This window comes from Colobus angolensis, unplaced genomic scaffold (genome assembly GCF_000951035.1).
Source record: "Colobus angolensis palliatus isolate OR3802 unplaced genomic scaffold, Cang.pa_1.0 Scaffold89, whole genome shotgun sequence".
In the NCBI taxonomy this organism is placed as follows: Eukaryota; Metazoa; Chordata; class Mammalia; order Primates; family Cercopithecidae; genus Colobus; species Colobus angolensis.
Genome location: NW_012122820.1, coordinates 3475408 through 3500093, shown reverse-complemented (window position 1 = coordinate 3500093; position 24686 = coordinate 3475408). Strand labels below are relative to the sequence as shown.

The following is a 24686-nucleotide window of genomic DNA, read 5'->3' as shown; positions in this document are numbered from 1 at the left end:
CCAGATAAGTGAGGTAAGCTTCCAGGGCTGGCCTTAGCTGGTACTGGATCTGAGCAGCATCCGGTTGGATGCTTTTCCCATTAATCCAATTTACTTACAAACCCAAGTTGGACCACTGAGATGCTTGTCAAAAGGACAGAGAATGGGGTTTGTCTTTTTGCAGGGAGATTAAAAATGCTTTGCTCATGCGGGTGGGACTGAGCTGGCACGCTTCCTGTATTGGTAGAAATCTACTCCTGGGTTATGTCCTCTGGGGCAAGGGAGGTGCATCCTTCAGGTGAGGGCTGCACAGGCTGACGACCGGCTTTGCAGGATTGCATACTTATTCTGTTTCAGGTGATGGATCGGGGTGGGGCCAACACCTGCTAACCTCACTAAGACAGCCCGGGACCAAGCAGGCCCCAGGAGTGCAGAGTACTTTGGCATGGGTATGGCTTTAGATCAGTGGGCTGTCTTCATGCCCACTTGGTTGGACTTGACAGAGTTTTGAGGTTTTGAAATATAGCAATTCTTTTTTTTTTTTTTTTTTTTTTTTTTTTTTTTTTTTTGAGACGGAGTCTCGCTCTGTCGCCCGGGCTGGAGTGCAGTGGCCGGACCTCAGCTCACTGCAAGCTCCGCCTCCCTGGTTCACGCCATTCTCCTGCCTCAGCCTCCCGAGTAGCTGGGACTACAGGCGCCCGCCACCTCGCCCGGCTAGTTTTTTGTATTTTTAGTAGAGACGGGGTTTCACCGTGTTAGCCAGGATGGTCTCGATCTCCTGACCTCGTGATCCGCCCATCTCGGCCTCCCAAAGTGCTGGGATTACAGGCTTGAGCCACCGCGCCTGGCCGAAATATAGCAATTCTTAAACTGGCCTTTCATGTTGTTCAACAGAGCCTGGGGTGGCTCCTTACATTTGGTCTACTCTGCTGAAGGTACCAAGACTCTCTTTTAGGTAAGGTCAGCCTTATCACTGGCACCTATTTGCCAATGCTCCCCTTCTGGTCAGAGTACGCTGGGAGCAAGGGAGGGCATGTTGTCAGTGGCCACATTTTACCAAGTTTGCAGGGAACCAGAGCTTCCTGGGGAACATCCACAGGCAATGGAAGTCCTACCCTTTGCCAGTGATCAAACCAGCCTGAGCATTTGGGTACATGCTCTCTTACTTGTTTGTGCTCCTAGGGTGGCTTTCTACCAAAGCCCTACTCTCTGAATGAAATGTTAGTTGTGGATCTGATTATGGCATCGAGAATTGGGCTCTGGATTGAACAATGATGTCAGCAACAGAAGCTGTGGGCCCGGCACAGCCCCAGTGGGAAGGAGGGCAGAGGACATAGGCAATGCATACATGGTTCCTGAAGGAGGTGTGCTGGACCGGGTCCTCAGCCGCCAGGGAAATGCTGCTGAGCAGAATGAAGAAGAGGATCAGGTTGGTGAAGATCGTGTCGTTGACAATGCGGTGACACTGGAGGCGAAACCTGTATGGGAGGGGGGACAGGAGGAGAGACAAGTCAAGGCAGACAAGGGGAAGCAGCAGTCGGCTCTTGGGAGCCCATCTCCTCAGCTCTTCCCAGCAGCTGGCAACAGGTGCTTGTTGGCTTCAAGTGACCTCTTCATTTTGAAGTCTTACTGCTGCTTGGTAATGACAACCCCTCACCCCCATGGTGTAGATATCATCTTTGATATTTTAGAAGGTTACATCTGAGACCTTTGAGAATCCCTGAATTCCCAAATCCTGCTCTAACATTCATAACTGGCTTTTGTTTGGGAGTTTATTTTCTCTGTCATTGAAAATAAATCACTTTATGAGATCTGCTCTATGCTTATGCACAGGGAACAATAGGACTGCCTGGAGCTGGGTATGCTGAGGAGCCGGCCAAGCCGGCTTTCTGTAGGTGATCTGCTCCTGTGTAAAAGCTTTACATGTGCAATTCACTTCCATGGCCCAGCACAATTACCCAACTGAGCTTCTAGGCACTCAGTGATAGTACCAAAAATGCTAGGTTCCTAAATGCGAAAGTGTCTTGTACACCATCTCATCTTGACAACAATGTAGGAAGGAGGGGATGAGTGTCATCACCTTCATTTCACAGGTAAGAACACTGAAACCCAAGTAGGAGAAGCTTGCCCAGAAACATAGCCTTAGTGTTGGGGAGTCAGGGCTTCAACCCAGGCCTTCAGACTTCTGCTCCTGGCATTATGGTTGACTAAATGCTCTGAGAAGCCCTCCTGCTGCAGAAGCACCAAACCCTCGAAGGGCCAAGCTCTCTGAGACAATTCTGGTTTATGAGAGTTAGGAGATGGCTGTAAGAATCATCTGCTTCAAACCAACAAGCCCCCACGCCAACCTCCACTGAGCCGAGGCTATGTATGGAGAGAGAGCCAGCCAGGAAGGCAGAATTGCTTGAGGATGGAAGCCAATAACAGCAGTGCTATCAAGAAATTGCAGGTTAAGCCAGTCTTGAGGTGGGGCAGGAAAGCCTTGGAATTTTAGGCCGAGCCAACACCTCCAAGGGGCATCTGGAAGAAAGCCTCCCCAGACCTACTTTAGTCCTCAGGACTCTCACAAATGAAGAAGAAGTGTTGGGGTCACAGTCAAAGATCATCAGATGCACAAAAGGACAAGCCACTAAGATGGGAAATCTGAAGAAACACCGGATAAGTGATTTAGATTCCAAAGACTGGGGGTATTGGAAATATTAGATATAGACTATAAAACAACTATATTTGAAATATTTAATGAAATAAAGGACTAAATCACAAAGATGAGGAATCGATAGAAACTACTAGATTTAGAGAGATGAATCTGGAAAATCAAGCAACAAATGGAACCAGCTAAAACAAAAACATATAATGGTCAAGATAAAAAATTGGTTTAAACAGTAATATAGATTAAGTTGAAAATAGAATTAAGAAACTGGAAGATACAGCTGAAGAAATCTCCCAGAATACAGAAAGACAAGGAGATGGAAGATATGTAAGGCCGTCTAAGAAAAGAGGGAGAACAGAATGAAAAAGTCTAACAGATGTCCAATTGGAGTGTCAAAAGGAAGAAATATGGAATTAAAAAGAAGTAACATTTAAACATTATGGCCGTACATTTTCAATAACTAAATAAAAATCTAAATCCATAGGCTTAGGAAGCAGAATGTATTCTAAGCAAGATAAATGGAAAGAAATCCACACCTTGACACATGGTAGTAAATCTGTACAACCACAAAGGCAAGAGAATACGTTAAAAGCAGCTACAAATAAAGGTTAGGTTACTCACAAAGAACTCATAGTTGGAATGATACCTGGCTTTACAGTGGAATAACATCTTTCTTGTGCTGCAGGACAAAAACTGTCTAAAATGGTGTTCACAGCAAAACTATCTTTCCAGAGCAAGAAGTGAAAACAGTTATAGATAAGTAGAGGCCAAGTGAATTTGCCATTATGGAACTAAAGGAGCTTCTAAAGAATGTACTTTAGGAGGAAAGAAAATGTTAGCTAAAGGATGGACGGAAATGAATAAAAACATGGTGAACAAGTAAAATGGTAAGGTGTACATATATCCAAACACACACCATCTATATGATAATAAGACTCACTAACTTGTTGGGTTACAAATAAAAGTTGGGCTAAGATACTAATGACAACTCCATGTAAGTAAGGAGCAGATGAGTGAGTTAAAATAGTCTAAGGTCAATCTATCATACAGGAGGAGATTCTTGATATTGTTTAACATCACATTTTGTTAAGTTAAATAGAATTAGTAAATTATCAAGGGTAATCACCCAAAGAATAGAAATAGAGTTTAAACATTTCAAAAAGTGGAGAGAAAAGGACGGGCGCGGTGGCTCATGCCTGTAATCCCAGCACTTTGGGAGGCCGAGGAGGGCAGATCATGAGGTCAGGAGATCAAGACCATCCTGGCTAACACGGTGAAACCCTGTCTCTACTAAAAATATAAAAAATTAGCCAGGCGTGGTGGCGGGCACCTGTAGTCCCAGCTACTTGGGAGGCTGAGGCAGGGGAATGGCCTGAACCTGGGATGTGGAGCTTCCAGTGAGCCGTGACTGCGCCACTGCACTCCAGGCTGGGTGGCAGAGCAAGACTCAGTCTCCAAAAAAAAAAAAAAAAAAACCAAAAAGTGGAGAGAAAAATAAACACAAGCCTTCTGATTCAAAATCCAGGACTATTTCCCAAATCAGTGTCTGTTTATACAATTTGCAGGGAGCTGGGAGAGTCTCAGGCTCCATCCAGAGGTTCAGGTAAAACACAGGAAACTGCCAGGCTGGTACTAGAGACAGCAGGAGCCCACCTTCCCCACCATTGCTGCACACCTGTTGTTAGAGCTGAAGATGAAAAACGCGCTGGCTTCTGGCATGGGCACTGCCTTTTCCTTAAGGTGAAGCTCAGAGAGTGGTCGTGGGCGAGGGCCGACAGGCATCTCTGGCTCCTCCTCATCCTCTTCTCCTGTAAGAAGAACAGCACCATTCTAAATAACTCCAGCACTCCCACTTATTTTACCACTTTCAGAGACCTTCCTACTGGCAGACATGATTATGGCTCTGAAAATGTAGGGTACCAACCAAGACAGACATTCTGCTGTCTCCCTGTGGGTGCTGCTGCAGCTCATCTCTGTTGGAGAAGACGTATCTGGCAGTGCACAATAAGGGGGACTGTAAATAGGGTGACCAACTTGTCCTGGTTTTAAAACTAAAATTCCTGGCCGGCCTGTAATCCCAGCACTTTGGGAGGCCGAGATGGGCGGATCACGAGGTCAGGAGATCGAGACCATCCTGGCTAACACGGTGAAACCCCGTCTCTACTAAAAAATACAAAAAACTAGCCGGGCGAGGTGGCGGGCGCCTGTAGTCCCAGCTACTCCGGAGGCTGAGGCAGGAGAATGGCGTGAACCCGGGAGGCGGAGCTTGCAGTGAGCCGAGATCACGCCACTGCACTCCAGCCTGGGTGACAGAGCGAGACTCCGTCTCAAAAAAAAAAAACTAAAATTCCCACATCCCAGGAAACCCCCTAGTTCTGGGCAACCTGGGGTGGTTGGTCATCCCTGTTGTAAGGTATGAGAAAAGGTGACCAGGTAGGACAGGGCACTGCCAGGTGTTACTCATCTATCTAGGCTGCAGGTTGGGGAAAGGGTATGGCTTAGTTGGCTTGTGGAATCCCTTGCAAATAACCCCACCCTTGGAAGTTCCAGGAATTAAAAAACAACACTTTCCCAATTTCTGAAACAAAACAAAACAACAACAACAACAGTAGTATTGCCCTGTCGAGATAACAGGGCAATACTACTGACCACAACAGGCCCTTCGTGCAAAGGTTTAGACACTGACACCGACTAAAGAAGTGCCTTTGTTCTCCCGGCCAGTGGCCACATTTACTGTGGAAGAAAGTCAGCTTATTTCTGCACTTGTAGGCACAATGCTCACGGGGGGAAGCACTGCATATCCTGTGCTGGTCAAATGTGTTGAAGATGCTCAGAAGGGGAAAGTAATAACATGGGAGTGAAGAGCAGACTCTCCAGCCAGTCGCCTGGATCAGAATCCTGGCTCTGTTTTTCTAGCTGTGGGCATTTTACTGAGTCTCTCTGTGCCTCAGTTTCTCCATCTAAGGTGGAATAATAATAACAGTACATCTATACCTCAGAATGGTGCCAGGCACATAGCAGCCGCTATGGGGCAGATGCGAAGCCTGTAAATTAATGCTCAACATCTTTCTCAGTCAGATCCTTACCACCTATTATTTCCTAACAAACTGTCTGCTCACATGAAACTATTTTCTGAACACTTCACTACAGTGCATTGAACAGTTTCCCTGCAAACTCATGCCTACCTAGAACTTTGCAATGTGACCTTATTTGGAAATATGGCCTTTGCAGATGTGATTGGTTATGATGAAGTTATTCTGGGCTAGGATGGGCCCTAAATCTAACGACTGTTCTCCTCATAAAGACAGGCACAGAGACACAAAAACACACTTAGGGAAGAAAGCCATGTGAAGACAGAGGCAGAGACTGGAGGGATGCATCTACAAGCCAAGGACTGCCGGCAACCACAAGAAGTTAGGAGAGGTAAGTGAGGATTATTCCCAAGAGCCTTTCAGAAGGTGCTTGACCCTGCAGACCCCTTGATTTTGGACTTCCAGCCTCTAGAACCATAAAAGGATGCATTCTGCTGTTTAAGCTGCCCAGCGTGTGGTCACTGTTTATGGCAGCCCTAGTGAGCTGACAAGTTCACTGTGTGCTCCGCCCTTCCTCATGCTCTCTCTCTCTGTTTGAGCTGCTCTTCATCTCCCTCTCTGCAGAGCACGCAAGGACCCCCAATCCAGATAGCATCCTCCATCCAGCTTTCCTCAGTACTCGTGCTCCAGGGAACGACCTTTCCACGAATCCCACCAGAACCTCTGCCTCCAGTGCTTTGATGACTGATTTTAAATGTCTGTCCTTTCTCTCGGTGTGCTAAAAACCCTGGAAAGAAAAGCTATGCCTGGCACTAGAAGCCCTTATTTCTTGACTATGATTGAACTTCCACACCCTTCAGAAGGAAGGGGACTCTGTATAAGACGAAGGTGAAGGGGATACTAGTCTGGCTGGAGAAAGACAGTTATGGGACGCTTGTCTCACGGACGCAGCCAGGCCTCTGCATGTTCTCCCTCTTCTGGTTCAAACAAAGCCAGGTACTGCAAAGAAAAAATGCCTGGCACAGAAAGCAATTCTTTATCAAGCAAAAAGCATTCAAGCATTTAGGGACCCAGGGCTTTTTTGGAGGACCAGCACCATACAGGCATCAATCAGATTCTTTCCCTAGGGTAATTAGAGCTGACCAGCAAGACAATTGATATTTTTTCAGCAGAAGAGAGGTCCAAGATGAAAAACTGTCTACAGGCCAAGAGTTGGAGTTCTTGTGACACCCTACCCTTGGTATGTAACAGAAAAGTCTTCTAATTAAAGTCGAATAAGTAAAACCAGAGTTGGCCTAAATCATGATATTTCAAGTGAAATTTAACTGAGAAGGATCTTAAATTCCTGCCTAGGTGTTTGTATTCTTTTCAGTTTTGCTCGGAATGACCTAACACTTTCTTCTTCATGGTAATTTGATAACAGGTAATTCTGTGCTTATTTTAATCATTTGTGTTTACGGCAACCCATATTTACTATAGCCTTTGTGCCATTCCAAGTTCCTAATGGAAAATGGTGCAGGCTCTTCCATCTGTACGAGCTCCCTCCCTGTTTATGAAGCTCCATGCTGAGCTCCATTCCTGGGGAGAAGCCAGTTAGCTGGTCCATTCAGTCACAGAGCAGCTGAACGCCAGGCACAGTGCTTAAGGGGAAACGATTTCTGAAGGACAAACTCCGATTTGTAAAGGAACACAACTTCAACAGCATGTGATGCTCAGCAGGTATTATGGATACGGAGGGAGGCTGACAGATCAGGAAAAGTCAGGCAAAGCTCATTTTGGTGTTGGCAACTGAACCACCTAGTCTTCTACTCCCAAATGCCAGTGGAATACATTAGGGATCCTTCTTTTCTCATTTTTGTTCTTGGAGGTTTGGAAAAAGCATGGGAAATGAGGCGCTGCTGCACTCTGGAGTTGCTGCTGCATTTTGGACGGCAGGTCAGAGGATTCCAAAGTAAAACCAGGGTAGCACTCGAAGCTCCACCCTTGGTCCTTGGCAACCCTTGCCCCTCTCCATTTGATGCTCATCCTCATTTCTGTGATTTTGCTCTTGGCCACATAAAGTAAAGACATTTGTAAGGTCTAGTGCCTACGGAGTATTGAGCCTGAGGCAGAGAACACAAAGCCATGGTTCTTGTCCTCAAGGAGCTTAGTTTCTAGCAGGGCACAAGAGTCTGCTACCAGCTGAAGGGAGCGCCTGGTTGGTAAGGGCCAGACACCCAGAGCAGTGCCTTGGGGCACAAGGAGCACAGGTGGTGGATCTAGTTTCCGCATTGGGGACCTTCTCTTCACTGGCTCAATTACAAAACCTCAGAGTCACCTTACCTTCCTCTTTGTCTCTCTCCAACATCTAAGCTACGAGTGGATCCGGCTAGTTCTACCTGCAAACTATACCCCAAGTCTGACCACTTCTCTGCATCTCCAGCACCATCCCCTGCCCAAGCTGCCATCCTCTCTGCCTGGATACCGCGCAAGTATCCTCCCTGCCCCAGTTCTGCTCTCGACCACCACCGCTCTTTATCCACACGGCACCCAGAGGGAATCTCTGACAGGGTGTGTCAGACATCAGGTCAGGGCCTCTTCTGCTCAGACGTTCTGGCAGCCCTCCAGGGCACTGGATCAGACCCAGTCTCCCGTGTGGCCCTGCACCTTCTGCCCTGCCCTAGCCTCCTGCCTCAGGGCACTATCCCTTGGCTCTCTCTGCTTCAGGCACATTGGCCCTCTTTGGAGTCCCCACAGCCAGTGCATCCCCCGTAAGAGATTCTGCACTCAGGCTCTCCACCTAGAGAGCTCTTTGCTCTGATTCCGTGTCTAGTTCCTTTGAATCATTCAGGCTCCAGTCAAATGCAGTGTCCTCAGAGAAGCCTTTGCTGACCACACAGTCAAAGCAGCCTGACCCCTGAGTATCCCCTAACACAATCCTTGATTTTACTATCTTCACATCATGTGATGTCACCTTTTTGGTTGGTTTGCCTGCTGCCTGTCTCCCCACTGATATGTCAGCTCCAGGAGGGTGGGGGTCTTCCCTGTTTGCCCACCACAGGGACCCCCTCATGTCCCTGGTACCTAGCACAGGGCCTGGTACACAAGTAAGTGCTTCATGAGTAGTTCATGAATATCTACAAGGTTCCTCCCAACTCTCAGCATCTCTGATGATTGTACGATGCTGAAAAAACTCCTTCAACCTCTCCAACACCCCGATTCAAAGCTCAGTCAAGATCACCCTTCTGCATGAAGCCCCCAGACTCCACGACCTCATGGCTCTCCTTGACCTTGAACCCCTTGCAACAGTGAAAGGCTCCCCCAGCACAGGCGCTGCTGACTACTCAGTGTCTGGTGGCACTCCTTTTTCAAATGTGTACCTGTTAACTTTAAGTCCTTAGTGGTTCTTGCAAACATCTACACGCTCACTCAAATAAATTAAACAAAAGTAGAATTAGCTTCCACTCATCTGGGCACAATGATTTTCTTTCCAGTGAGTTGGGGTTTTTCTCTATAATTAGAGTATACCGATCTGGGAGGCTGAAACCGGCTGGCGAGCTTTTCAGATGAAACAGAGAGGGAAGGATTCTAGGGCTATGGCTGGCCTCGATGGCCCCTTGTTGAATTAGAAACAGGCCCCTCCTCTGAGTATTCATGGTCATGTGAGGGCAACCGAAGCTGCAGCCAGCAGAGTGCACTCTGGAGTCTAGCTCCCACTTGGCCACTCTGATATATCACTTTGGGTGCAATCTGGACAGCGCAGGAGGGAGGGAGAGGGCAGGGGGTGAGCCTAGGAGACAGGGCAAGAGAGAGACGGGGAGGCAGCAGAAGAGCATGGCAGTGTGCTCCCTGACACTGGCCCTTTCTCCCTAGTGGCCCGGCTGAAGGCAGAGCAGGAGGAACGCTCACCAGTGCTGCCTGCTAAGGGGTACCTGCACGAACCAGGCATGGCAGGGGCCAGCGGCCTGGAAGGGGCAGCGGTTGGGAGCACAATGGTAGATCAGGCTCTTCGCCATTCATGGTTCAGGAGAAGAGAAGCAGGAGGGAACCAGAGACTGACCAGAACGGAGACAACAGGCCACATGATCTTCGGAGGAGTCTCTGGGAACTTCTGCTGCACCTGACACTAAAGGATCCAGGAGCTGACTGGGCAGGCAGGGAAGGGAGGAAGTGGGAAGCAGGGAGGAGCTAGGAAGGACAGGCTGACTTAGCCTTTAGGAGCAGGGCGATGTGTGGGGCCACCAGCTTTAAGAGCATACTGCCCTTTGGACCTCCTGGATGAGGACCTGGAGACCGGGGATAGTATACAAATGGGCATGCTTGGGGCTGGCTTCAAAGGCCGGAGTGGTGGCTGCTGTGTGTGGTGGGGCAGTCAGGGTATGGACCAGAGGTTTCAACACAAAAGTAAAGAGACACATGTAACCAACAGAAATGACAGGGAGCAGGACACACGCTCAAAAATCTCAAGAATCCTGAGGCCTCAGCAGAGGGGAGGAAGAGCTTTTCAGCTGGAAAGCGTAAGCATCCCCCGGTCCTCAAAGCCACCGGGTAGCAACGTTAGAGGCATTTCTAGGACAGTGGACATGGTGACAAAATCCTTATTAGCTTTTTTTTTTTTTTTTTACATTCTTCTCTTTGATTTCATTAGAGCAACAAAGAAGAGAAAAGCCAAGAGTACAGTATTTAGAATAATAGAATTTGAGATTTTTGTTGAAGATGCAAGAGGTGTTATCTGCCGTACAGGCCTGGCTGCAGCTGGGTGCCTGTGTGAAAAGACCCTCATACCAGATCTGCCTTGTGGTATGTGCAGGGAGGCCCATCCTGGAGGCTGGCCCCATGGGAGGGCTCTTCTCAGGGCCCTAAGGAATTTGTTTTATTACTCTTTCATTTTAAACCTTAAAGATTTACACAAGAGTAGAATCTTGCATACTAAACCTCATATATATAACCAGCTTCAACAACTTTGGACATTTTGCTGATCTTGTTCCATTTATCTTCTCTGTCCCATTTTTTTGTTGTTGGAATATTTTAAAAGCAAAGCAACTCGTAAACATTTTAGACTCTGGCTATAAACACGGCAGTAGTTTAAAAACAGAACTACAAAATATTATACCAACAAGATTAACAAAACTACTTTAAATCATTTAGTTCCAAGTTCATATTCAATTTCCCCCAATTACCTCTAAAATGTCATTTTAAAGTGTATTTGCTGCTTCAGGATCAAGACAAGATCCTCCCATTGCATTTGTTCAATAATTCTAGTACGTCATTGAAATTCCCTAACAGTTTCACCCTAGAACGAACGGTTTTTAAGAACTTCAAAGGCTTAATGCCCTGCACATAAAAACAGCCTTCCTGTTCTTTCTATCCAAGCTCCAGGAAACCACATCCTGTTCCCTGGCAGGAGGAGGGGAGTGAGGATGGTGTGACCACAGAGTCTGGTTCCCAAGGACAACAGAAGATGCCTGTGAGTGTTCTAAGCAGAGAACCAGCGGAGGGAAAGCAAAAAGGGAAACCGAGCTTTGCTCATAAATGTAGGAGGTTCTCAGCCACCTAACTTGGTGAACAACCCAAATACAGCCTAACCTACAGGAACAAGGAAATGTCAGTAGAATCAACAGTCCCTTGATACACGTTATTGACTTCAAGCTTGAAACTGGCGATGATACCTGCAATTCTAGGTCAGAGGAAGGTAAGCCAAGGCCTTGTACAGGGCATGGGATTTCAGGAAGCCGGGAAGTGAAGTCTGGAGGGAAGACCACTGACCTCTGACATTAAAGCCCTTGAGAAGCAGACTGCCTGCCAATTTATGTATCAGATAGAAGCACAAGAAGATGGAGTCAGTAAGAGCGCCTTTTATAATGAGACCTGAAATCATTTTCTAAAGCAACAAGTGGGACATCTGTGGTGGCAGCTGTCCCTGCACTCGGCACTGCCTCCTGAGTAGGGGCAAGGCAGATTTGGGATTTACTATTAATATTAAGTGAGCATAATGTTGCAACATATGCCACACTAATACATTATATAAATTAATAATGATTTTACAACATGTAGTGTAACAAAAATTTAAATGTACACAGAATCCAGCTTGGAAAGGACACAAAAGCACTGCTCAAATGTGATCGCATTATGAGGAAACCAGAAACAAAGCTGTCTCCCAGATGCTGACTGATAATGCTTAAATATAGAGATGGAAGACACTCAGCAGTGCAAGGTACTTATGGAGGGACACTGGAACCATGGTCCCTAATACACGGCCACTCCCACGTGGCTTTAGAATTTAGATCTCTGCCCCCAATCTCCCAATCCCAGGTTAGGCAGTGGGACTGGTACCTGTAGTTTCTGGGTTGGGGTAGGGGCTCTTATCCTCATTTTCATTGGGCTGGAGGTCATCCATGTTGATCTAGACAGTCACAGGGGAGAAGGAGGAAGAATTCAGTTAGATATGTCCACAAGTTAAGAGGCTTGCAGTAGCCTTGAAATTGCATTTTAGTCAGTGACTTAGCTCGAAAATAGGTCCTTGTCACTTTGCATATCCCCTTCAAGACATCAGCAGATGGCTGGGATCCAGCCAATCTGCCTTCTCTTCCTCCTCCCAGCTCTCCTGTTCATCCCCACTGGCTTTCTTTCCACTGGGTGTCTTTCTTTCTCTCCTCTTCTCCACGGGGTCTGGCCGGGGAAGGCTGTGGCCCTCCCTCCCCAGCACCAGCCTCACAGCTCCAGGAAGGAGACAGCTCCTCACCTTGGTGGTGGGTGGAGACTCTCCGTCAGCCGTGATGGATTTCAGCTCAATCTTCTCCTCCTTGGATTCCTCCACTGCCGGCTTCTCCACCATCTCTTGTTTCTTCTCTGGGCTGGCAGTCCTGACCAGTCAGCAGCAGAAAAAATAAATGGCTGTTTACTGGAGTGATAGGGAACAGTGTGGGAGGGAACTGCCCTGTGGCCTTTTGGGGCCAGTGGGGGCTCCCTGGGTCTGAATCCATCTTCCTTTCTCCAGGGCACTTCTCGTGTGCAGATCAGTCACAAGCGCTATGGGGCTGAGCCACACCTGCTCTGCCTGACACGCAATTGGCCTCTTGCAGCTCCAGAGATGCCTGGGTCGCCAAAGCAGAAAAGGATGGTGGATCTCCTCTAGGATTGGCTCCTGGAGGAGCTCTGCTCAGTGCCTGACAGCTGTGTGGCCTGGAACTGTCCCGTCTAGACAATGATAGAATACAACTATAGGGCCCCGTCTTGCCTTCCTAACACTGGAGATGAATTATAAAGTAGGGAGGAGGACTCCCTTTGTAAGCTGGAGTTGGGTTTCCCAACTGAGTGGCTGCCTTTCTCTCTCCCCACCCTACACTCCCGCCACCTATCACAGCTTCTCAAAAGATAATCCCAACAGGTGGAGAATATGACACCATTGTAGAGACTATTATAATTCACCATGGTCCCTACTAGAGCGATGCTTAGGAATTAGGAGAAAGGCCCAACTTAGGAAGCCCCAAACCCAAAGTCCTCCTAGGAGGGACAGCCAACACAGACTGGCAGTCAAGCCTCTCTCTGTCACCAGTGGGATGACATTCCAGAATGGGAGTCCTGGAGCCCCGGGCCTGGGCAAGCTTAGAGGGTTACCTGGCCAGCTTCTTTCTCTCCTTCTCCTCTTCCTCCTCCTTTTGGGCAGATGTGAGGCTCTCAGCGTCAGCCAGGTTGTCCACAGCAATGGCCAAGAACACATTCAGTAGGATATCTGTTTGTGTCCATTCTTAAAGAAAATGACCCTTGGCTTGGGGTTTTGGTGGCACAGGGGGCGGGGGCGGGGGGGGGGGGACGTGCAAGGCAGAGCTCCTCCGCAGAGACAGCTTGACGGTGAATCACTTTGAGGGAGTCAGACCCCAACGGTGTTACTCCCCTCCCCTTCCTCCCCAACACCCTCCTAGCTACCTGGAGCTATCTAGAGGGATGAGAACAGGCTAGCCTGCACACCGGAGCGGGCGGGAGTGAGGCAGCAAGCTCTGCCTTGCACTTTAATTGCTGGGTTTCATGATTGGTTTCCCCGCTGAGATGACTGGCTGTAATTGACATTATAAACAGCATTGTCTCCAGCAGGATGCAGAATGCTCTTAAGAGCGGTTTATTATAACTAGGCACTGAGGGGGTGGCTTGGCATCTCTGCCAACTCTTAATGCGAGCCTGCACACACGAAGACCCTTGGAGGGTCCAGCTGGAGCCAGCCAAGGCTTGGGAGTTCCCAGTGGAGACAGTTCTTTGCCCTTTCTCCCCACCCCACTCCACCAACAGAAACGCTGTGGGTCAGAGAAGTGCAGAATCAAAGAAAGCATAGCTGGAAGGGGGCTTTCAGTTTGTGAAGTCTGACCCCCAGCCCCAGGCACCCAGACATTCATATCATTTCACACACAGGGAAGCCACAACCCAGGCAAGGGAAGAGGGGCTTGTCCAGGGAGGCGTCTGAATGTGGTAGGGGCTTGGCACGCATGATCCCATTAAAACTCCCAATGACCCTTTACGTAGTAGGTTCTATGATTCCATTGCCACACTTTACAGACACTGAGGTAGAGGAGAGGTCACCCAGCTGGGAAAACAGGCAACCTTGTCTGCAGGCTTCCATGACTGTGTTTTCTGCACTGCCTTAACTGGGACTTGGCCCAGTGCTGTTCCCATGTTACCCCTGACTCTGGACGTGACTCTCTCAGGGTTGTGAGCTGGGGAAGAGAAGCAGCACCTGTGGTTTGCCACCCTGGAAACCCGCCCGAGCCAGGATCAGGAAGGAGCTTTTAGGGCTGTGTGAAGTCTGTGCAGCTCTGCCTGCGACTCCAGTCCTGGAGAGCAGCATCAGAGGGAGGGGTGCTGAGCAAAAAGCAGGAGGAGAGCTGAAGGTCACCTGAAGGACAACGGCTCACCCTCCCTCACCGAGCGTCCCGCCTCCGAGCGGACGCAGCGGCCCCAGGGCAGCCGGCCCGCTGTCCCTACCGCGGCCTGTGTGGGTGGCTGCGCACCGCACGCCGCAACGCCAGGGGGCGCCGCTCACCTACGCGACGCCGAGCGCACGCCCGGAGCGCGGCGCCGCTGCCGCCCCGGAGGGTTCGGGCAGGTGAACCTCACCTATGCCAAAGCTGCAGGTTTCCACCCAGACCCACCTCCGCCGCCACGGGGTTCTAGGCTGGGTGGTGTGAGCCCGAGCAGGACCGCCCGGACCCGCGGGGCGTGCCCGTTTGGCACTGGGCTGCAGGCTGGGGGCAGGGGGCCGGGGGCCGCAGGGGTGGGGGGCAGCAGCAAAGGATACAGTTTCCACAGATGAAGAGGATGATGAAGTAAATACAGACTAACATCCCTGGAAAAGAGGGGCCGCCATAAGCCATGATCCCATCATACATCACCGAATTCCAGTCCTCCCCGGTCAGGATCTGAATGACACATTCCCACCAATAAGGGACACAGCGTTAGACCAACAGCAAACCCAAAACCACCCTGCCCTGCCCCACTACGTCAACAGAATTGCCCAAAACTTCCTTTCACTCCTTGCCCTCCTCCTGGCCCCCCGATCCTCCTCCCCAGGGGCTCTGAGCTATTGAACTGTCCTTAGACAAAAGGCCTGGCCACTGGCATAATAGTATTTGAAGGGTGACTAGAAGGGCTTTTTGGCCCAAAGATCTCTGACTTTCTCCACCCATGCTTGAGCTGACCATCAGCTATTCCTGGGGGTAAGGCATCGGGGCCCTTTTGCAGTCTTCTGTTTGCTGAGACAGCCACATGCTACACCAGCTTTCCCCAAACATTCGTCACTTTAAGATTTTCATAGCATCTACATGTGATTCATTTTTACCTCAATCTACTTTTAAAGTTAAATAGATGCCACTCTGAGTTAGCCCTAAGCCAAAGTATCTATGAAATCACAAATCTGATGGGCTAGTAATATCTTTTTCCAGGGACAAGCATGGTGGGTAGGAAAGCCAGGGTTTCATCACCCTCTCCCCCCCAATAAGAGCAGTCTGCTTTTCTTTGTTTATGTTTTGGGCTTTCATGGAGAATTTGAGTAAAGGATTCCATGGATAAGAAGGCTTTCTTTTTTTTTCTTTTGAGACAGAGTCTTGCTCTGTCACCTAGGCTAGAGCGTGCAGTGGTGGTGGGATCTCAGCTCACTGCAACCTCCGCCTCCTGAGTTCAAGAGATTCTCCTGAGAAGGCATGTTTAAACCACTTAGATTGTTTCCCCTAATGGTCCACCCACTAGTGGAATTCCACGGCAGATGGGGACAGGGGAAACTACAGAAAAAACTCAAGACTCTCCCAGGCATGGGCTCTCCAGGGCTGATCTAGGCTGGCTGTGGCTGCATGGTGAAAGGGTGCAGCTTTCCACACTCTCCCCACCACCCCGCCACTCAACCACCCCGAGTCCGAATCCCAGCAGAGAAGAGTCCGTACCTGAAACACAGTGAGGAGGGACTGGGGGAAGTTATCAAATGTGCTCCTCCGGGTCTGCATCTCATCAAAGTTGAACTTTCCTCCAAAGAGCTGCATCCCCAGGAGGGAGAAGATGATGATGAAGAGGAAGAGGAGAAGGAGCAGGGAGGCGATGGAGCGCACAGAGTTCAGCAAGGATGCCACCAGGTTGCTCAAGGAGTTCCAGTACCTGAGAGCCAACAAGAGGGAGGTCAGCACCCTGCCCCTTGTTGTCCTCCCCATTGTGCCTCATTCTCACAACTGCCCACTGCAAGTTCTCAGAGGAGCTGCCACTCTATCCTCTTTTTTTCCCCTGTCTGGGGGAAGGGGTGTTGGTGGTGGTGTGAGTTGCCACCCTGGATGGAGTTAATTCGAGGTCCCAGGATGACTAATCTGTTGGGGAACAGAGGGGGGCAGTGGTCAGAAGCCCGTGACCTAGCTCTGCCGGCTACCTGCTGCATGCGCCTCTGGACAAGACATTTCACTTCCCTGCCTTCTGCATCCCCATCTGAGAAAATGGAGACAGCTGTAGCCCTTGCTTCATTAGGCTGTTGGCAGAACTGTGTGACACGATCTGCCTTTCCCCAAAGAGCCCCCTGGAGAGTGCTTGGCACACAGTTGATAAAGGTTGGTAATTATTGTTGTCGCTGTTGGTCTCTAAACAGAAAAAAAGCTTTATTTTTTTATTTTTATTTTTATTTTTTCCCCATGAATGCCTGTCTGAGCTCAGCCTAGGCAGCAGCTTTCTAGCAGAGGCAAGAATTAGGTCACCCAAGGGAAAGAGAGAGTTCATGGCTCGGTGAAGTTTCCCAAGTTGACCGCGTCCTAAGAATTGTTTTTTCAAGGGCCTTTGCTCTTGAGATTCTGATTCATTAGCTGTAGTTTGGGGCCCAGATATCTTTGTTTTTAACAAGCATCCTACAGGATTCTGATCAGCAGGTGAGTTTGGGAAATCCTAGATTGTAGCAAACCTGTCACATCCACCAGGGCAGCTCAAAGCACGAGTCCTCTGAGTGGGCAGGAGCTCGGTCCTGAGTGGACATGGGCTTTCAGTGGGATCCCTGGGGAGGAGGTCCCCACTCCTTACAGTCCTGGGGCCTCTCTCCACTATAAATACAGAGATCCTGGGAAAATCCCTTTCTCATGAAAAAGTGGGAGGGGGAACCTACTAATGCCTGCCGGATGCTGGGTGGGTGCCTGGGTGAGGGTCCGCTCAGGATCAGGAAGTGCACCGCAGCAAAAGGACACGGCCCCGAAGGGAGCAAGGGCAAGAACAGGACAATCTCATTTCCCTCCGCCCCCCTCTGGCCCACGTGCTTCCTAGGTCACTACCTTGAGAGATTCCCAGCTCATCACCAATCCAGACAGTGGATTGCTTTTGCTGCTTCTGTGAGTGACATGCAAGCCACTCCCACTGCAACCACAGCCTGGGCTCATCTCTGCAGAGAATGGTTCCATACCAAGGGACAGAAGCAGAGGGGTCATAGTTTGGATGGCAACATGAACTTTTCACCAACCTGCAGCCTCGAGGGCACCTTTGGCCTCCACAAATCCAGCTTTTCCTCACTTCTATTTTGCCTGCCAGCCATACCCCCTCTGTTGCAGAATATTAATATATGTTTATTTGTATCTGTTCTATACAGTCTTGTCTCACCAAAATAGGCTCTAAATTTTAGACGGCAGAAGATTGCAGGGTTTTTTCCCTCTCCATCTTCCCCATCTCTGTCCTTAATAAATTCTGTACAACCCGCTATGTGTGATGGACTGCCTGGAGCCCCTGTAGGCTAGAGGCTATAGTGATCTGCTTAAAGAAAAAAAGTAAGAGAACCTCCCGAGGGGTAGAACACCCTCCCCTCTTACAGCTAAAGCAGTTTTCCCAAGCCTGCCTGGTGATCAACACCAGTAGAGGTGGCTGGGCACGGCGGTGGCTCATGCTTGAAACCCCCTTTTGGAGGACTGTCACTTTAGGAGGTCAAGGCAGGAGGACTGCTTCAGGCCAGGAGTTTGAGACCAGCTTGGGCAGCACTGTGAGACCTCATCTTTAAAAAATTTAAAAAACTAGCTGAGTGTGGTAGCGCATGCCTGTAGTCCCGCCTACTGGGGAGACTGTATGGGAGGATCGCTTGAGCCCAGGAGCGCAAGGATGCAGTGAGCTATGATTGCACTACTGCCCTTCATCCTGGGTGACAGAGTGAGACCCTGTTCTAAAATATTAATTAACAATAATAGAACAACACAACAACAAAAATACCAGTGGGGTGTGTTAGCATTTCCTAAATCCTGATTCCCAGGTCCCTCCCTTGCACTGTGAAACTCTAAGTTCTGACTCTGGGGCTGGGGTAATACCTCACGCAGCCAGTTCAACACGTGCCAATACCCTAGGAGTTGGGAACCAGCAACTTTAAGCATATTTATAACAAGAATTTCCAGCTGTATCCGAGGGAAGAGTGTCCACATGTATGCTGAAGTCACAAATCCTCTAGAGATCCTTGGTGTGCTCAACCGTCATGGAAGATTCTGGAAAACCCTTAATGGCCATGGAAAGTTGAAGCCTTCATTTTCATGAAGTAAAGAGGCATGTGGGAAATAACTCCAACTGGGATTATACCTGAGACTCAGGTATGTCTGACAGCCATGGGGACCAACGGGAGCCTGACAAACAGGTCATGGCTGCGGAGGGAGAGGGCCAGGTGCCATCAGCAAGAAAGTCTGGGGGAGGCCCTAGATGAAGGGCAGAGAGGGATGGTGAGGTGCGGGGCGGGGCGGGGCCCTCCTGACCTGGGAGCCCCTTGGAATGCCTGGGACTCCAGGGAGGAGGTGGCTGTGGGCCAGGAACAGATCCAGTCTCTAAGAGGGGAGAATGCTCCTGGGAAGGTGGAGATGGAGCATGGAAACTGGCAGGGATCCCCCAGAGCGACGGCCAAAGGCAAGGACGCGCGTGTGGACACAGAGCTGGGTCTGGAGGAGCACCCTCTGCCCACTCTCCCTGCCGCCCCTGCCTCAGCCCCTGGGGTGTCTGGGAAAGTCTGAGCTACACAACACCGGGGTCCGTGCTCTGACGGAGCTCCTGCTTCCCACCCATCACCTCCCCCATCTCCAGGAAACGAGAACCATAGCTTTTGGCTCAAAGCAAAGTCCTTGCAGTCATCTTCCTGACTCTCTCACACTCTGCATCAGCAAATCCTTCTGCGCCATCTTCAGAATGAGTCCTGACTTTGGCCACTTCCCGCCGCCTCCTCATCCTCACTGCCTGGACCCCTGCTCCGGGCAGCTGCTCTCCAGGCTGCAGCAGCAGCGGGTATTGCTATGAGGTGAGGCCCACAAAGCCTCAGTCTTGCATCAATCACCTCCCCTTCTCCTCTGGGTCAAAACCAGAGTCCTCCCAAAGGCCTGGGAGATTCTGGCCCCAGAGCCTCAGTGACCAGCCAGCTGCACTCCCCTCCCTCAGGCTCCCTCACTCTTTCTCCAACTCCCACACACGCTCCTGCCTGGCCAAGGCCAAGGCCCTGCTGCTGTCCGTCTGCAGGTTCTTCAGCAGACGTCAGTGGGGCTCACCCCTTCAGCTCCTTCAGACCTCACATCTCCCCTGGCCACCGCTCTATCCCTCATCACTCTCAAAGAATAATTATCTCTTTGCTTATTGTCTATTTGCCCTCGCCAGAATGTGAGGCCATGGGAGAGGGAACCCATCTGTTATATTTATACCCTTGGAGCTTAGAACAGTGCCTGGCCCAAAGTAGGTGACGAGCAAACATTTTGTTCAGTGAATGAATGAAGCTTACTGTTCATATGACACATGGGTACTTCCTGGAGGGAAAGGCGAGAGGCCACGGAGTTGCGTGGGTGCTCCTGTGCATGTGCGTTTGTGTGCATGTGCACTTCAGTTGAACACACTTTGCCAGTGAGAAGTGGCTGCCTGCCCCTGCTCGCATAGCCTTCCTATTCCCATAGCTTCCTTACATCCGTGGGGAGGGATTTTCTGAGATTCCTGACTGTTCCATTGCCAGACCATGTATCAGACTAATAGGCATCAATGTATCCTACAGAAAACAGAGTTTCTGTGGCTTGAGCAACCCCTGGGGTAGGATTTCCAGATTGCTGTGAAGGTGTGTCACCTCTGGGGAAGAACTCACATTCTCAAATTCACTGGTCCCAGTTTTGAGGGCGTAGGTCAGCCTCTGTTTAAAAGATGAATTGGCACCAGCCTACTGTCTACATGAAAAACACCTGGGGCGAAAGACACTTCCTGAGGACCAGTAACATAGTGAAAACGTGGCTCAGACAGACAGACAGACAGAGATATGGTTGTTTCTGCTGTTTGTCTTCAGCCTACTGTTACTTCCCATTCAACAGGGAGAAAGATGGGGCTGGGCCCGAGGCAGGCCTGCCACCTGTCCTTTCCTTTCCTTTGCAGCAGGATAAAGAGGGCAGGTTGCTGTCTGGGGCCTGGCATCATGAGGGGTGCTCAGCCTGCTGGGTAGAAGGCTTCCATTCCTAATGTGCAAATTATTGGGGATGTGTTACGTGCTCATCTAGACGATGGGACAAAGGAATTGCTGAAATGACGATGTGGCAAAGAATGCTGATAGGGTTCAGAGGAGATGGGCTGAATTCTGGAGCCTGGCAGGTCTTGGCTGGTAGCAGGTTGAGGGTGGGGGCTCACTATCACTGACATGGATGAGATTTGGAGGTGTCCAGGTGGCAGCCTTTGAGGTGGGTAGGGTGACGTGAAACACCACTTAAATAAAGCAGCTGGTGGTCCTGCAGGTCCTCACACTCCCTCCTCTTAATGTGGTCTGATGGCTTGTACAGGTATGGCCTGAAGACTGGATGATGGCCTTCTATCCTAGAATCACTCTCTTTTTTTTAGGAAGATTTACTGGTGGCAAACCAGAGGGGTTAATGGCACACTGACAATCAACTGAAGCTTTTTTCTTCATTGGTCAAAAATATGAAATACACATGCTCATACGCCAAAAAGGCAAGAGCTTTGGAGAGAAGCAAGCAGGAGCAGAGCAAAGCGCTTCATGTCTGTTGGTTGCAGACCTCATGGAGAAGTGGAAAAATGAAGCACTGTCTCATCAGAGTAGTGCACACACATGCCCACAGATGCACAAGCTCACACTGAGTACTGCGGGCTCTACAGCAGATGCCCAAGCTCACATTCAGTGCTGTGGGCTCTACAGCACCCAGGTGCAGGTGTCCGGCTCTAGATCACCCCCCAGACACTCCACCTGCGTCGCCATCCTTGGCATCAACTTTCCCTTCCCCTTCTCTGGCTGCTGGAATAATTCTCTCCAAACTGTGCGTCCTCACTCACCCCATCCCCCATCTGACCCGCTCGGCTCACTGTTTTATCCTTAAAGTATGGCACATCTGAGGGCTTTTCATCATGTCAAGTTCTCTGCCACCTAAATTCTCTCCTTCCTGCTACCTTCCTACTCCCAGCCTCCCTTTAAGCCCTCTCACTTGCTGACCGCCATGTCACTTCTGCTACCTCTTCCCTCTGCCTCTCCTGATTTAAGTTACCACCATCTGTTCAGAAACCCTTTTATCTCCATTTGTTTCCCCTTCTCTAGGTCTGTCTCTGGGTTTGGGGCTCTGTGGAATTCTTCCTCCTCTTCCATAATATAAAGAGACCTGAGCCCTCCTTGAACTGGAACTTTCATCTTGTGAACCTTTGGCTTCAAAGAGCTCAGGGCCAGGTCCTTTACCTTTATTCTAGGTACAGAGCAGAGCATGGAGTTTGCCATAAATAAGAGATCTTCAAAATAACAGTAGCCACCACTTTCGGATGCTCTGCAAATGTTCCACCCTATTCTCTCTGTGTTCCAGAGAAGGTCATAACTGAGTTTGATACCTGCCCAAAATGCTCTCATCCTGAAGGCTAAAAAAAATTCTTAGTTTCGGTGGCAAGTGATGTATTGTTAAAAGAGCATTTATAAAGCAATCTCCTGTGGTGAAGCTGTGTGGCTGGGGCTTCATGGGAGGCAATGGAGTGAGGAGGAATGAGAGTCAACTGAGGCCACCTGGGGAAGCAGGTAAAATTCATCCAGCGAGTGAGCACAGGAGTGGGTGTCCTCAGAGCAGAGCTTCCGTCAAGTTGAGCCCTGGCCCCTTAAGACACAATAGAGCTGGGAGGGATTAGTATGCCCAGAGGTGGAATTGTATATGCTGGGCTGGGCCTGGAGGAGTCAAGCAGAATTCTAGAGTATTTTGATCTGGGACAGCCTGGGCCTCATCTACCGGCTCAGTTTCTACTGGTACCTGCCCCGGCTCCCGTCCCTTCTAGCAGGCTGGGAAGACCATTTTGTGGTTTCACTTTTGAGGCAAGGGCTGACTTGGTTAACAAGTTCAAAGGTCTTGTCTTCCCTGATTGCAGCAGATGTCTTGGTCACATTGAGAACGGAACCTGCATGGGGAGTGTAATCTGGTCAAGAGGGCAAGGTGGTCTGGCCTGGACCTGGGGGTGGCCTTAGCAGCATGCTTCTCTGAGCTTCTGGGCCACAGGGCCCTAGACACCCAGTGTCACCTAGTTGGCCCCTCCAACCACAGTTGTGTCAGGGCTAGGGAGTCATCCTCACCTGCATCTTCTTAATCTTTCTCCTGGTGGGTGACACCAGTCCATTCCCATTCCAGAGGAGAACCACCCATTGTGTTGACAGCCACACTGCAGGCTCTGGAGTCTGAGCTGCCTTTGCCATAGATCCCTGCCAGGGAACTGGGAATCTGCCAAACAGACCTCCTTAATAATGGCCCTCAATGAGCTCAGAGGCTCCAGGGGGCCTGAGAAGAGTGGGGGCTAGAAGGTGATGGGAGAGCTGGGAAGGCGTGGGGCTGGATCTGCTGCTCAAGGCCAGACACTGGTGGGGACATGAAGACATTTCGAGCCTGGGGGATGTGCTAAAGGCTCTCACCCGGAGCTCCGTGGGGCCCGTATGTGGCCAAGATTCGGGAGCCAATCTGTCTGTGCTGAATCAGCCCCAGCTCCCATTGCAAGGCCTGGGAAGGGAGCTTCAGGGGAGGAGCAGCAGGAGAAACAAAGAGGAATTGAAGGTGTGAGAGGGAAAACAGCAAGTGCTAGAGGGGCCTTACTGCACTTGAAAACCAAGTGTGTCAAAAATGAGATGCGATTAGTAAGCTGGTATCACGTCTGGATTGAATCTGTCTGAAGCCCTTCTCCCACCCCTCAGAATATGTCAGACTAGGCTGACAAAGAGTAGACAAACTGGATATTGAATCTGGGCGGCACTGAGAGCCACAGGTGGAAGAACCCAATCCATCATGAGGCTGGAAGGCCCACCGTACTGGGGCATTTACTCAAAGAGGACAAAGATTCTGGCCATGTGTGTGCCCCACTGTTCTCAATGGGCAGGAATCTTATCTTCCTCAATCTTTTCTATTAAGTAATTTTCTTATAGTCTAGTACAGTCTTCCTGGCCTTTTTTTTTTTTTTTTTTTTTGAAACATTGTTTTCACTTGAGCCTGATACCTAATCTTTTGTAGGATTTTTTATTAGTGTTTGTTTTTGTTTTTTTTTTTTTTTGTCTTGAAACAATAAGATGAATGGTATGCATACGTGTAGTGTACTCCTTAAGGTGATCTCAGATTTTGACAAAACACAAAAAATATATGTAAAGAATTCATTTTCCTCACAATGATATATCAAAGACATCTGCTCCCTTCAGGCATCATGGATGAGTTGTAAGTCCACCTATTCATTGAAGCATTTTGTAATGCAAGTGACAGAGTGATGCTATTATGTTACAAGGACAATATTAATTTGTTTTATTTTTTAAAGAAACTATTAACAAACTTTGGAATTTCAGCTCTCAGTAATAAATTACTTATTATACACCGTCCAGCTGCTCTGGATGTACCAGTGTGTCATGACCTCAGGGTGGAGAACCACTGATTGAGATCCCTGTTCCCGACTCTTGGGCAATGGGCCCTGGGTGAGGGAAGAGCAGCCTGGAATTCTAGAATTCTAGAAAGGGAGCCATGAATCCATGTGTACACCAAGCATTATACTACTCTGAATAAACAGCCTGTCTTGCATTGACATTACCACTTTTCAAACATACACAGATGTATAGGAATTTAAATTTAAAAGCTTTACTGAATTCATAGTAGCTCTTACCTTGATGTGTTCTCTCAGTCAAAAACGATCAAAAGTACCATCTTGACAGAATTAGAGACCACAGTATGGAGAAGACAGTGGAGATGTAAGAATCAAGTTTTTTGGCTGGGCAAGGTGGTCAGCCAAGTGTGAGGATCTCTTAAGACCAGGAGTTTCAGACTAGCCTGGGCAATATAGTGAGACCCCATCTGTACAAAAAATAAAAATATTAGCCAGACATGGCACTTATAGTGCCAAGTTACTTGGGAGGCTGAGGCAAGGGGGTAGTATCACTTGAGCCCAGGAGTTTGAGGCTACAGTGAGCTATGATTATGTTACCACACTGCAGCCTAGGTGACAGAGTGAGATCCTGCCTTGACAAAAGAAGAGGGAAGAGAAGAAGAAAAAAAGGAATAAGAAGAAGGAGGAGGAGGAGGAGGAGAAGGAGGAGGAGGAGGAGAAGGAGGAGGAGGAGAAGGAGGAGG

The 24686-nt window shown here is 49.3% G+C and overlaps 1 protein-coding gene across 21 annotated transcripts in view; it reads right to left on the bottom strand.

Moving 5' to 3' along the window:
* The window catches only part of CACNA1C (calcium channel, voltage-dependent, L type, alpha 1C subunit), a 659923-nt gene that overhangs the window by 96402 nt on the left and 538835 nt on the right, over positions 1-24686 (bottom strand). For all 21 annotated transcript variants that reach the window (XM_011931029.1, XM_011931041.1, XM_011931040.1 and 18 more), the window contains exons 14-20: positions 16065-16272; positions 14927-15047; positions 13258-13372; positions 12383-12503; positions 11974-12043; positions 4305-4437; positions 1328-1457 (exon numbers count right to left, since the gene is read on the bottom strand). In XM_011931029.1, coding sequence (XP_011786419.1) covers positions 1328-1457; positions 4305-4437; positions 11974-12043; positions 12383-12503; positions 13258-13372; positions 14927-15047; positions 16065-16272 — 898 coding nt within the window. The remainder of the gene's footprint in view (positions 1-1327; positions 1458-4304; positions 4438-11973; positions 12044-12382; positions 12504-13257; positions 13373-14926; positions 15048-16064; positions 16273-24686) is intronic.